Source organism: Aspergillus ochraceoroseus, assembly GCF_002846915.1.
Source record: "Aspergillus ochraceoroseus IBT 24754 chromosome Unknown P175scaffold_2, whole genome shotgun sequence".
NCBI lineage: Eukaryota > Fungi > Ascomycota > Eurotiomycetes > Eurotiales > Aspergillaceae > Aspergillus > Aspergillus ochraceoroseus.
In genome coordinates, this window is record NW_024468477.1 from 3,514,031 (window position 1) to 3,527,517 (window position 13,487).

The following is a 13,487-nucleotide window of genomic DNA, read 5'->3' on the forward strand; positions in this document are numbered from 1 at the left end:
TTCCTTCTCCTCCGCTACCAGCCACCAGCATCAGATACTTAGGCATCTGCGTATTCCCCCCTCTCCTCCGCATCGGTTCAAATATACACTTAATTTCTAGCGGTTTCACCCCCCCCGCTCTCTTTATTTCGCGCAAGAGAGAGAGAGAGAGAGAGAGAGAGAAAGGGTCTGTGTGCGTGGAAGACATGACCCTTCGAACATACTGCTGATGAGCTCCATGATCGAGGGCCGCGATGAATGGCCCCGGGAGGACGACCTCGACTTGGGCCAAGAGGACGACGAACAGCTGCTACCGACAAGTAATGGCATCCCAGGCGACCATGTTTTGTTGCAGGAGCCCTTGGGGGATCGCTCAATGGCTCACATCGAAGAGGAACTCCCGGGTCAAGCCACCCCCGACCCCGACCGGACTCTGAGAAAAGCTGCCCACCCTGCTGGGCTCGACACCGTGGACACTCCGCCATCGCCCCAGATCGCGAAGCTGGAAGGTTCCGGCAGCGTCGATGAAACAGTTTCTAACCCAGACGATACGCCGTCCTTACGTGTATGGAAATAACCGCAAGCTTTTGGGCCCGCGTTGTTCGGTTTCGCTGATGCATGCCTATAGGGATCGATTCAATCCTCGCCGAGTAGCAGTGCGCTGGCATTTCGGGGCTCCCCTCGACCCAGTCCTAGTCCGTCGCATCGTCCCTTCGACCTCCGCTTCCAGTCGAGATTATCTGTCTCGTCGTTTCCCGGCGGCTTCCGGCCATCGTCTCCTTTTCTAGCCCATATTCACTCGCGCAAATCATCCCTCACGAGCCGGCTATCTCCAGCTACCGTTGATTCCGACATCGATGCCCAACAAAACCCTTGGGAGGTAGTCCGCTGGACCAAATTGAGGAAGATAACAGGTCAGGCGTTTTCGGATGCTGGGAAGCGCAACTTTGGCACGCCTACTTGCATGGTCGTCTCTACATCTATCGTTCTTGGGACGTCGAAAGGTATTGTGCTGGTATTTGATTATCAACAGAGCTTGAGAGCGGTTATTGGACCGGGAACAAAAGGTATGGTGGACCTCACGAGTATCTTTCTTTGCCTGGGGAAAGGGCTTTGTTAATTTTTTTTTTTTTTTTTTTTTGGTTCGAACTTAGCTGTTGAATGCGGAGCGATTCACTCACTGGCACTTTCTGCGGATCACTCGACGGTTGCTGGGGGCCACGTCTCAGGCGATATATTTACATGGGAGATTTCAAGGCCGGCGCGCCATTTTCTTCACATCCCACCCATACCTGCAAACCAGATCGAGACACGATTATCAGATGGGCACATCTCAGGGACTCCGGTCATACATCTAGGCTTTCTGGGGACGAGACGCACCGCACTGGTTTCGGCTGATAAACGAGGAATGGCCTTCTCACACTTGGCGACTCGGGGAATGGGAGCAGTGGGACGTACAGTGAAGACAACTAGGATACTAGGTCGCTATCCCCAGCCAATTTCGGAAGTGAGCCGGCCACGAAAGCCGAGCTCCGTGCTTGCTTTTTCACCTCTCCCTCTTGGGAACGTCGAAGAACCCACAGACTCTCTTGGTTTGGTTGCTATGCTAACACCCTACCTCCTGGTTATTGTCTCCACGACACCCGTCGCGCAAACCCAGCACAAATCGCCACGCCCTAAAGAGGTCGCAGCCCACGGTGCGATGACTGGCGCCTTAGCGTGGTTCCCGGCGATTAGACTCAAGGGAAAGGACACCCAAACTTCGAAGACGAAGCTTGTATATTGCTGGTCCAATGTCTTGACGGTCTTGGAGGTCTCTGAGATGGACACAGACGAGCCTCCAAACCGAGACCGCCCGCCGGCCTTGGAATTCCGGCCCCGGTGCAGGTGGAAAGCCGACGAGGCGATTGTTGCTGTTCAATGGCTGAGTCGATCAGTACTGGCTGTTCTTACGATTACGCAGCAATTGCTCATTTTGGAGGACCACACCATGCGCGTGACCGAGGCGATTGACCTTCTCAGCAGACGCATATACCACGTTGACTTGTTCTCAGGCCAGCTTCATTCCCTGGTCGAGCAGTTCAATGAAGAGGACACTACAATGCATGGCGTGGTGGCGGATGCCTTTTACATGAGCTTCCGCTCCTACAAGGGGCGTCTCTTCGTGCTCGGTTATAACGATATGCTGATAGGTAGCCTTTCGAACTGGGCAGATCGACTACTTGCGCTCATGGAAGCAGGCGATTTCACCGGGGCCATCCAACAAGCGACAGCTTATTACAACGGGAACTCAGAAAAGCTCACAGTTGGTTTGCCCGATGAGGATTCCCTCAGGCAGCCAATAGTGCGGGAGAAACTCCTAGAAATGATATCGGCTTCACTGAAATACGCCTTTGGCCAAAATATGGAAGCGAATAATACTCGACTCGAGAGAAGACAGCTTGAAGAGCTGGCAGAAGTATCTATTTCGGCCTGCGTCTGCCTGGCCGATGAAGATTTCCTCTGGGATGAGCTATTTAATTGGTACGAAGAGCATGAGTCCCATGGTATTTTCCTTGATGCTCTGGAGCCGTTTATTGTCGAGGGTACCGTGCGATCTTTACCCCCCACCGCTGTTAAGGCCCTCATTAATCACTTTTCCGTCACCCATACCGCTAGCCAGCTGGAAGAGATAATCTGTCGTCTTGACACGAGCACGATGGACATCGACCAGGTGACCACTATGTGTAAAGAACATAATCTCTACGATGCCTTCATCTATGTCTGGAATCGCTGTCTTGGGGATTATGTTGGCCCTTTACAGGAGTTGTTGGCGCTCGTACCAACCCAAGAAGGCATGGCCAATGGTGATGCATTTAATGAGCTCAAACAATACACGAACGCAAAGAAAATGTTTCCATACCTTTCGTTTATTTTTACTGGGCGTACCTACCCAACTGGAAATGATATGGAGGATACTGAGGCATCCCAGGCCAAGGCGGCCTTGTATAATTATCTTTTCTCCGGGACTTTGTCCACTGCTAAGCACGAGGTGTTTTCTCCAACGAATGGAACTCTTTCCGCTCTCGAAGTGCTGCTCAAGTTTGATACACCTAGCTTTATGAGCATGTTGAATGAAGCGTTCGAAGATAGCTTCTTGAATGAGCAGGACCCCGACGATATCCCAGCCCAGGGAGTGTCTATTAACCGACAGTACCTGGTTAGCATTCTCCTCCAAACCATGAATGCATCGTCGTTCGAAACATCGGATACCATTTATCTGGATATGTTTATTGCCCGCAACCTCCCCAAATACCCTCAGTATATTCTTCTTTCTGGGAGCACTCTTCACCAAATTCTCAAGCGGCTGTGTCAATATCCCCATGAGGAAATGGCGGATGATTGTGAACTCAGTGCTGAATATCTTCTGTCTATCTACCACCCGCCAGACATTCAAACAATGATCCCACTCTTCCGAGAGGCGCGCTTCTTCCGGATTCTAAAGTCGACCTACCGTTCCGAAAAGCAATTTCCTGACTTAATTCTTACTTATTTGGAGGATCCGAATGACCGGGAGAAGATCTATGTCTGTTTGCAAGATTGCCTTCGACCGGGCTCTGGCTTGGGCAAAAAGCAAAGACAGGATATTATCAAGGTGGTGGAAGACCACGCTGGCGAGATTGCAACAATTGATGTCAGCAAGGCGGCGCAGACTATGCGGGATTATGCCCCAGAGACCCATGGGATATTTATCAAGGCTCTGAAAGAAGATAGCTACAGCCAATATGAATATTTGGCTGTTATCGTTGAGCCTCGGGCGCAACTTCCCGGGGAGAACAACCGGGTTTCTCAGTCAGTCGAGAATTGGATGGTGGAACGTTATGTTCAACTGCTCTGCAGGTACAATCCATCCCGGGTAGCCGATTTTGTGGATAGCCTTCGGGAAGGCGATATCCGACTCGAGGAGTTGCTACCCTCAATGGAGTCAAGTGGGGTGGTGGATGCTGCGGTGGTCCTTCTTGCTCGACAGGGGCAAGTGCGAGCTGCGATGGACCGTCTCATCAAACACCTGCAGACGCTCGAGTCAGGACTAGTGGGGATTTTACAAAGTATCCGGGAGACACCGGATTCTGCGACTACAGCCGAGGCGATTGATGACCTCCTTGAATCCTTGAATAAGTATTCTAGAGTGGGAACGTGGCTGTGCCAGGGCCAGACCAAGACGGCTAAGAAATCGGGCAGCATTGAGCTAAACGGCACTGATAAGAGTGCTTTGGATAAGCCTCTGTCGTTTGACGAAACTCTGTGGCTCGACTTGCTTGAAGGCGTGGTTCGCATCGCGAGTAGCGTCTTCAGCCAGATTCAGGGAGGACATGGAAACGGGGAAATAGACAAATTCACGGGCTCGGGATCGACGGCCTCTCCCGTAGGGGCCAACGCCGCCCAACTCGTATCGTCGTTCCGTGCCCTGGTGCAGCAGGTCTTTACTGTCTTGCTTTCCAGCACAGTTCGGACTGGTGGCACAGTGACTGGCGAACGTAACGATGTCGCGTTTTTGCGTATTCTCCGTGCCTTTTTGAGTAGGGCAGCCCGCTGGTCTCCATCGCTGCTTGAACTGCGGGCTGTGCTGGCCTCTATATTTTCCGCCTATACATACGAGAAATCCCTCCTTGCCTTAGCTAATGGTATGCTAGACCGCGACTTGTTCGTGCATGTTGATGAGGTGACACGGCTACGGCAGAAGGGTTGGCGGCCCCGAGGCCAGGTATGCGAAATCTGCCGGCTGCGTGTTTGGGGCCCGGGGGTCGGCCCCCAATATTGGGTTGCATGGGAGACACAACAGAGTGATTTGAAGCAGCATCGCCTTGCCCGACAGTTGGAAGGACGGGTTGACCCTGCATCTGCGAGGGGTAAAGGTAAAGGCGTTGCTGTCACCCCCGCGGGTCAGCAGTTGGAAGGGCACGCGGGCTCTAGTGCGAGTGATTCTCCCACAACCATGCACGAGGAAGACGCTGCTAGTATGAGTCGGGGGCCAACCGTGGTGTTTTCTTGTCGACACTTGTACCATCGCCAGTGTCTCCTGGATGTGGAACAGCATCCCCGGCCATCCCGGAAACGACAAAATCACGCTTCCGTAGACTGGGAAGCAATGCTAACCTGTCCTATCTGTCCTGTACATAGCGAATGAGCCATTTTTGTGTGATGATTTTTGGAGCTGGTTCGGAATATTTACGATGTTATACTACTATCCCACCTCACTTTCCCCTTTTTTTTCCCCTGCTATATTACCTACTTGTTATATGTATAGATTTCTCCATAGTCTCTCTATCCCATTTGCTGCCATACACAAAGCCGGGGGGAACAGACACCTATCGTTCTTTCACAGAGTCTCGGCAGGTTTCTTTATTCAATGCTTTATCTGGAGAGATATCTTGCAGAGTGAAGCATGTCCAGAGACTTGAAACAACAGCGCTGGAGAAAGAGCCAAAGGGAAACAAAAGAATCCAAATCATAGGGAGAGAACAGCTGGTCGAATCAGGCTTTTTTATCTTTTCGTCTTCACATCATTCATCTCCTGCATCGCCAATCAACTGCCCGAGCTGGGTTCCGTCACATTGGCAGTTCTCCGGATACTCGCTTGCTTTCCCCTACAGTCACACCGAGAAGATATTTTGATGCTGGCTCTCCGACTTTCATCGTCTGGATCTGTCGCGTCCATTGTCCCTGAGCGCGAGCTGCCGTCTCCATTGGCAAGGCCATCCTTTGTTCCTTGCAGAATGTAGCGTTGTCCGCTCTAGTTCTTTATCTCTCTTTGGCCCCCCTCGGCCATGCTTCGAAGTTAGGAACTCCCTCGAATCCCGCGTTGGGGGGCCCCTGGATGCCTGCCTTTTCTCCCAGAGGACTGACTACTCTCTGTGATTGGTATGTCATTCAGACTTTGGCCCCCTCCCCCTGGAAGGTCTCAAGGTCTAGTCCAGTGCATGAATCATGGCTGATGACACGCCCCGACTGATCTAAGCATTTCTCTTTACCTTGTTAAGCACTGAGTGCGCTATATAGGAAGAATGCGCCCCAACGACTACCAAGCCTCTGTTTCTTAGTCTATCTATCGGTCTCCGCTGTTGATTGCTTTGTATTGCAAGAGCAAAGCTCTCATGCCGTCGCTCCTTGTTTATATTTAGATTCCTTTCTGATATATTCTGCGATATATTCGCCCTCCTTCCAGACCCTCTTTCCCAAGACCATTCAATTTCCATTGCCTGAAGAAATCAACATGCGCGTTGCATCTACCTTCATTGCGGCCCTCAGCTTGGTCACTGAGCTTGCCCATGCTTCGTATGTCCTGCACGACGACTACGACATGGCTACTTTTTTCAACAGATTCACTTTCTATACAGATTCTGATCCTACCCATGGCTATGTGACCTATGTGGACAAAGCCACTGCACAGAGTGCAGGACTGATCTCCACGAACAATGATTCGGCTTATATGGGTGTTGATCATACCAATGTCGCTAGTTCTGGCCGTCGAAGTGTGCGCTTGTCCAGTACGCAGTCGTACCACCATGGCCTATTCATCATTGACCTCCAACATATGCCTACAGGCTGCGGCAGCTGGCCAGCCTTGTAAGTCAACTCTCCTCATTCAAGATGGATGACGAAAGGCAAAGAAAGAAACGATACTAACAATGGAACTATAGCTGGATCCTAGGCCCCAACTGGCCCAACGGCGGCGAAATCGATGTCATCGAAGGCGTCAATGCCCAAACCAACAACCAGATGACTCTACACACCGGTGACGGATGCACAATCGATAACTCCGGCTTCACAGGCAACCTCCTTACCTCCAACTGCTACGCCTACGCTTCGGGTCAAGCATCCAATGCAGGCTGCGGCATGGAAGCCCCAACCGCCAACTCTTACGGCGCTGGATTTAACAACATCGGGGGCGGCGTCTACGCGACCGAATGGACCAGCGACGCCATCAGTATCTGGTTCTTCCCAAGATCAAGTATCCCAGCCGATATCTCAGCCGGAACCCCTGACCCTTCGGCTTGGGGTACCCCAACTGCTCGATTCGCAGGAAGCTGCAATATCGACTCTCACTTTGGTGATATGCAAATTGTACCCCCCCCCCCCCTCTTCCATCCATATCCATGGACAATGCAAGAAAAGAAAAGAGAGGTAAACTAATCATCATACAATCACTATAGATCTTCGATATAACCTTCTGTGGCGACTGGGCCGGAAACGTCTGGTCCTCTAGTCCCTGTGCCTCCCTGGCTAGCTCCTGTGTAGACTACGTCGCCAATAACCCGTCCGCCTTTGCACACACATACTGGGACATCAACTCTCTCCGAGTTTACCAACAAAGCGCCGCGACCGAGAAGCACACCCGTTCCCGACCCCATCATGATCATGCCCTTCCTAGGAAGTCGTTGAGAAATCGCCGTGCTGGTCACGGCCTTTAGTTTTCTTCTTCTTCTTCTTCTTCTTCTTCTTCTATACATATATGCACCCCATCCCATTTTGTGGCCTTTTATGTGCCTCGTCCGTTGTTTTTTCTCTCTCTCTCTCCTGTCTCTTGCTTGCTTGGTTTTATTCATGAATTGACGACTATTTCTGGTAGATTTGATGAATGATGTGATGTGCCTGGTCATGTACTGTACATACGTACATACATACATACTTACTTACTTAACTATGTCTACACTGGTGCTTGATCCAGGATAGCTAACTAGATGCTGTCATGTTAGTAACTGTGTATGTATATATATTTACTCTCCTCAAACTGCCGTACCTCGTCGAGTGAATTAAATATAGAGCCAGGATAAAGCAAGTATCTTTTGACTTCCCCCATCTCATTTGAACCCGGAAAACCAAGTCAAAGCAAGTAAAGTATAGTATTCTACCCTGTATGTTTGGGAACACAACCCATCCATCATCATAGCAGCAAAAACATTTTGAGTCTATATATACATAAATACATACATACAATGCCCAGACCTAAACCAACAACAAAAACGCCAACGTGAGAACGTAAGCGCAAAAAACCAAAGACAAATGCAATGCAATGCATCAGGGGATAATAAGAGGTATCGTTCCATCAACTGGCCAATAATATAAGGAATAGAGGCATTTCATAAAATTCCCAAAAAAAAAAGAAAAAAAAAAAAAAAAAAGGAAATCATGACGGTGTAAATCCAAGCAAATCGCGTCGATCGTCAGTTAATCGGCCCCATTCCAAAAGAAGGCGGAAGAAGTAAATCTCCATATCTTCCTTCCGGAGTGCCGTTTGCGCCCATTTGCGGCCTTCCTCGGCAATCCAGCGGCCCTGGAGATCATGGGGCTGCATTTTGATTCTTCGTTGGGAGGGGAGACGAACATCCACGCCAGCGAAGTAGGCGAGGGTGCTCCAGAGGCCGTGAAGACGGATGTCGATGGGTGCGTAGTGCAGCCACGGGGTCACACGCGCGTCGAACCATTGCCTGAAGAGGCCTGTCTTGAAGGGGAGGCTGTGGCTCTGCAGGAATGGGAGGAACCGGCCGCTAAAACCTGCGCCATCGGAGTCGAAGAGATAACGGTGCTGCCAGTGGCTCTGAAAGTCAACAGGAGTGCCAGCACCAAGCTCTGCTTTTTGGTCGTTGCAGTCTTCGACCCAGCAGCGAGTGATATCCGTGATGCTGACGGAGGCATTTAGGCCAAGGGTTTCGGAGGGGGCACGACCGGGGAAGATCTGGTATGCGTAGTTGTCGGGCTTGGAGGCCGGGAGGAGGACGGAGATGTGGTTGTAGGTGTTGTTATTGACGAAGTGCGCGAGGCGTTGGCGCGGCATGCCTTTCCATCGCCCGTCGTGGCTGAGGCCTTCGGTGGTGCTGCCGATCCAGTACATGTCGTTGCCTTTGTCGCTGTAGTCCCGGTCGGGGTGATTGTCATTCGGCTGGTAGCTGATTTTATCGACGTAGTTCCAAGGGCTGGGGAAGATGATATCATTGAACCCAGATATGCTGCTTTGACTGAAGACAGGGACGAGTTCCTGGGTAACTCGAAACGAGGCGGGGGAGAGGAAGAACCCCGATAGGGTGGCGAGATCAGGTTGGTGGCAGATGTCAGTTGCGACTTTCCAGTCCTTAGTGAAATGGCCCATTGAGTGGGGTCGAATGCAGCTCAGACATAGGTTGCGTTTATCCCAGATCCGTTGAGATCGAGCTTTCGATCCCGGTGGGCACGTTGGCCTAACGTACTGGTCGAAGATGTTTTTGAACGAGCTATCGATAAACACGGTGTGGGTGGTCCGGTCAGGGGGCTCTAGAGGTGCCCATGTTTCATCGCGATCTGGCGACCAGTCGATGTGAGCGTTGTTGTACTTAGAGGGCGGGAACCGCTGAGTCTCCGCCTGGTTCTTCAATGCCGCCAGTTTCTCCCACGGAACTGCCACACGCGGTTCATCATTCAGGTTGAAAGCTAGGTCCATGTCCGGGAGGTACTGGGAAAAATTTTCAATAATTTGGGCCGCGCCCAAAACCATCCAGGCGTGTGTCGGTTTAATGCCCTCCTGTACTCTAACAGACCCGTTGCGGATGCTTAGAGCGCCTATATCGTTGAACGGATTTGTGGCGAGTTGTTGGGTTAGGGATCGAATTTTTGCGGGTGCTAAGGCGCGGAAGGGGAGGAGATCCGCATATATCTGGTCAAAGTCGTCGATCACTACTGAAGACCTGTTGATAGCATATTCGTACCATATATCGAAGCCCCTACGAATCAGTTAGAACATGCGCGATATTTGTCTGTTGTCTGTCTGGACTTGAGAGAGGAAAATTTTTGGGACGTACGGTGGTGGAAGTTGATTGTATTTGCTCTGATAAACTTGGATAGCTTCCTCCAAGTTACCACTTCCCTTAGCTCCGCTGCGCCATATATCATGTTTCTGCTTGCCTTCGTAGATGAGCAGATCTATTGGATGGACGTGGCCCTCGCTGGGCTGGTTGAAGACCCAAATTAGTCCAATTCCAAACATTAATGTGAAGAGGAACCGAATAACCGAGTTAAAGCGGCATAAAAACGGGGGTTCATCCTCGGAAACGGTGCGTGCATAGAGAAATGTCACGCCACCGAGGAAGCTGAGAAATAGCGCAGCAAAGGCCCGAGACGCGAATATTAGTGGAAAGGGTTCTTGTGCATTGAAGATAGCCGATGTCCAGTCGCAGTAAGTCAAGATGAAGCCCGCCAACACGCAGATACCAACCATGCCGTAGTAGGATACCTGCCTAGATTAATCGCTATACTGGATGGGAGGAGAAGTTACAAGAGCAATGCCTACCAATTGGGACGCGGATACAATTACGATTGTAACCAGTACCGCCTGACTCACAGCGCTGCGGACGTAATCCAAGGTGACAAAGGTATCGTCGGTGGATCTAGTTGTCAAATAGACCGTTAAGATTGCCCAAAAGGCTGTGACCCCCTGTTCGGATATGTAGTTAGCTTACTGAACCTCCTCATCTGGTTGGAAAGAAGGGGGGGGGGGGGGGGGGGGGGGGCTCACCAGAAGGGTATATCCCCAGGAAACCAAGGTCTGCTTCCTTCTTCCCTCTCGTGGACGAGCGCCTTCGCCGGAAAGCTCAGCGGCACCAATTAAAGTGATAGAATCAAGGATAAGGTTGAATATTTTGAAGATACGCTGACGTAGATGCTGGCCGGACAAGATGGGACAAATGTACGATGATTGTCTGCCATCGTGGAAAGAGCTGACCAAGAGGCCACTTGCGGCGAGGAAGGCGGCCGACAGGATGTACCTGAAGCGACTCTGGAACGCCCAAAAATGAATGCGACTGGCTGTTGCAACCAGGAAGCGAAGACGAGGGTTCTGCGGGCGATCGGGGGCAATCCAGGTTTGAACAGGGCGAGAACGTTGGGTGCGCCAGAAGTCGTAGAGGGCGATAACGAATGGGATTAACCACTGCGCGGGACCATTCGTTAATAACCAGTAAGGCGAATCGGTGCGCGAGAGGGCTTAGAGACTTACTTCGTATCCGGTGGGGGCACATTCAATATTGAGTGTAATGCTGCGATAGAGAGCGATTCGTACACAACCTAGAGCTGCGAGCACGCCAACTTTCAGCCACCGACTGGGGATACGTGCTTTTGTCGGCGCAAAATCACCGGGGACTGAGATCGGAGATAGGAGCTCTGTAGGTGATTGATCATGGTCGGCAAGTGGGATGGCGGAGTACTTGTGAGGATTCGACGACGGTATCTTGGGGACATGGCCGATAAATCTGCTCAGGATTAAGAGGGAGGTCCCGGAGAGGAAGGAGGTCAGGACAGCGGTATTGAGAGGGTGATCTTGACGGTAAATTGTCAGCGCATACAGATATATATATATATATATATATATATTTTTGGAGGAGGGGGGAAAGAGAGGAAGAGTTCGATAACACGTACCAAAAGCAAAGGTGGTGTTGTAGGAGGCAGCAAGGAAGATGCAGCTCAGTAAAAAGACCCTACGCACTAATTAGGATGCTTTTGTCCAAGACGCGCGCCGGGGGACGAAGGGAGCGGAGAATGAGGCAGATAGATTCCTTACCCTAGTAGTGCTCGAAGGCCTGTTTCTATGGTAAAACAAAACATGTTGACAGACTCATACGCCTGGGGGGTATAAAGCCATTATTGAGAGAGCACTATGAGGTGATTTGCATAATAGGGAATATGCAAAGGCAACAAGTGAAGATGGAAAGATGAAAGAGGGAAGGTTGGAAGGCTGAAAGATGGGATAGTGAGATGGCACTAGCAGAAGGGTGGAGAAGCACAAGGGAGAGAGAGAGAGAGAAAGAAAGAGAGAGAGAGAGAGAGAGATGGAAAAAAGGAGACTTTGATATGAGCGTCAAATGGGGGACAACAAAAGAACCCCAAAAAAAATTTAAAAAAAATGAACGAAAAAGGGGTCATCGTTTCTTTTTTTGTCCGTTTTATTTATCGAGAGTATTTTCTCTGGGCCCAAAGGTGTCAATCCAAAATGTATTGCGTCAACGAGGCTGGGCTGGACCTTAGTGTATGGAGAGACTATAATACTATCCAACTAAAGTAACTACTAGTCCTCCGTCCTCCGTCCTACTCCGTCCTAACTAAGAATTCTAAGATGAATGAAAGTAGAGGATAGTAAAGATGGCTGGAATGGATTTCTATCCCGTATACCAAGTCTTAAGATAGGATTCTTGTCCAGGAGTCTAGACTCTGATTATTATGATTGAAGTAAGTAGAAAATAGACTCTGTGCATACTCTGTACACTGTACAGAGTAATAGTCCCATCTAATTTCCGAAGATAAGACTAACCAATGTGAATAAGTACGATGGAGCAACCAGGCAAGTCTCCTACCTGAATCGAGGAGTTCCTTGGATTGAAGAGATTTTCTCCAAGATAGCTCCCATCCCCACTACATATATCCTCTAAAAGCGATTTGCTTTCTCTCTCTCTCTTTCTCTCTTTCTCTCTCTCTCTCTCTGTGTGTGTGTGTGTGTGTGTCTCTCTCTCTCTTAGGGATGTATCTGCTTGCGCCTTGTACCTTGTACCGGTAAAACGGATATTCGAAGGTGGGGAAAACGAGGGACCAGTGTCCACACTACCGCTCGTGATGACGAGTCGCGGTTTTGCCCTTTAGCCTATCATGCGGCCGCAAAAATGATATGACCTTGGGAGGTCCAGGCTCAAAAGCCGCCTTGCGAGAAGGGAGTGTGCACTGTGCCCTGGCAGTCAGCCTCGTGAGTTGGAATACTACCTAGGTTTCCCAAGGTTCGGGAGACGGAGACACCAGAAAGGCAGATGAAGATCGATCCGTGGTAACTTGCAGTGGTTGAGTTACACTGGAAGATGCAGGAAGACGCATAAAATTAATTTTCTGAGAGGAAAGAAAAATGACCGGGAGACGCGTGACTGTAACACTAATCTATTTTTGGCTCCGACACTTTGTCGGATATATGATGATCCTAGGGGTAGCTCAATGGAAGCAGGTGATCGGATATATTGATGTGTGTGTCTCTTGGGGGGTTGTGTGCTTGCCTAAGGCCTTAATATAGGGTAATAACCCTCCCTTTACTTACTAAGTACATTACAAGATACCCCTTTAATTTAATATACCCCCTCAGGTTTAAAGAATTTTATCCAGTTTAAACCTACAACCACATAATTTAAGATGCTATCCTTATCCTGGATAGGTTTAAACCATATTTAGTAGTAGGTTATCTATTAACTTTAGTCTCTCTACCATCCCTAAATCCTTTATAAATATCTTGAAGCTTTAATAGGGTAATACCTTAATTAACTTATCTATAATTATCTTAGTAGTAAGATAATATAATACTTTTATTCTTTCTTTCTAGGCTTCCTGCCTAATCTAATAGTTATAAATATCTATATAGTATAACCTTATATTTAGGTAGTTAATTTTCTTATTTACTAGTTAGATAATTTGCATGTTATTATATTAAATATTAATAATTAGATTCTCTAACTCTACCTAGATTTTATCTA

At 49.5% G+C, this 13,487-nt stretch overlaps 3 protein-coding genes across 3 annotated transcripts; 2 read left to right on the top strand and 1 right to left on the bottom strand.

Moving 5' to 3' along the window:
* Positions 1 to 208: 208 nt before the first annotated feature.
* P175DRAFT_0432192 (CORVET complex membrane-binding subunit VPS8) lies at positions 209 to 5,146 on the top strand (the record flags this gene model as incomplete). The annotated part of the gene is made up of 3 exons (XM_040893525.1): positions 209 to 544; positions 608 to 1,046; positions 1,134 to 5,146. 3 exons carry the CDS (start codon positions 209 to 211, stop codon positions 5,144 to 5,146), a joined length of 4,788 nt encoding a protein of 1,595 aa, XP_040754756.1.
* Positions 5,147 to 6,232: 1,086 nt separating this feature from the next.
* Positions 6,233 to 7,430, top strand: P175DRAFT_0431004 (glycoside hydrolase family 16 protein; the record flags this gene model as incomplete). The annotated part of the gene is made up of 3 exons (XM_040893453.1): positions 6,233 to 6,585; positions 6,660 to 7,083; positions 7,173 to 7,430. The coding sequence occupies 3 exons, from the start codon at positions 6,233 to 6,235 to the stop codon at positions 7,428 to 7,430; spliced, it is 1,035 nt and encodes a 344-aa protein (XP_040754757.1).
* A 711-nt stretch (positions 7,431 to 8,141) lies between these two features.
* Positions 8,142 to 11,865, bottom strand: P175DRAFT_0515265 (putative capsular associated protein). The gene is made up of 7 exons (XM_040898848.1): positions 11,546 to 11,865; positions 11,404 to 11,462; positions 10,985 to 11,304; positions 10,505 to 10,918; positions 10,280 to 10,423; positions 9,792 to 10,222; positions 8,142 to 9,713 (listed from the first exon to the last, which is right to left on the bottom strand). Exons 1-7 carry the CDS (start codon positions 11,587 to 11,589, stop codon positions 8,147 to 8,149), a joined length of 2,979 nt encoding a protein of 992 aa, XP_040754758.1. The 5' UTR covers positions 11,590 to 11,865; the 3' UTR covers positions 8,142 to 8,146.
* Between the last annotated feature and the right edge of the window lie 1,622 nt (positions 11,866 to 13,487).

Excerpts from the sequence above, each read along its gene's own strand:
- P175DRAFT_0515265 (XM_040898848.1), bottom strand. The coding sequence starts at position 11,589 with ATGTTTTGTTTTACCATAGAAACAGGCCTTCGAGCACTACTAGG. Across the intron at positions 11,305-11,403 it reads CAACACCACCTTTGCTTTTG|ATCACCCTCTCAATACCGCT; the intron begins GTACGTGTTATC and ends TTTACCGTCAAG. Across the intron at positions 9,714-9,791 it reads TACAATCAACTTCCACCACC|GGGCTTCGATATATGGTACG; the intron begins GTACGTCCCAAA and ends ACTGATTCGTAG.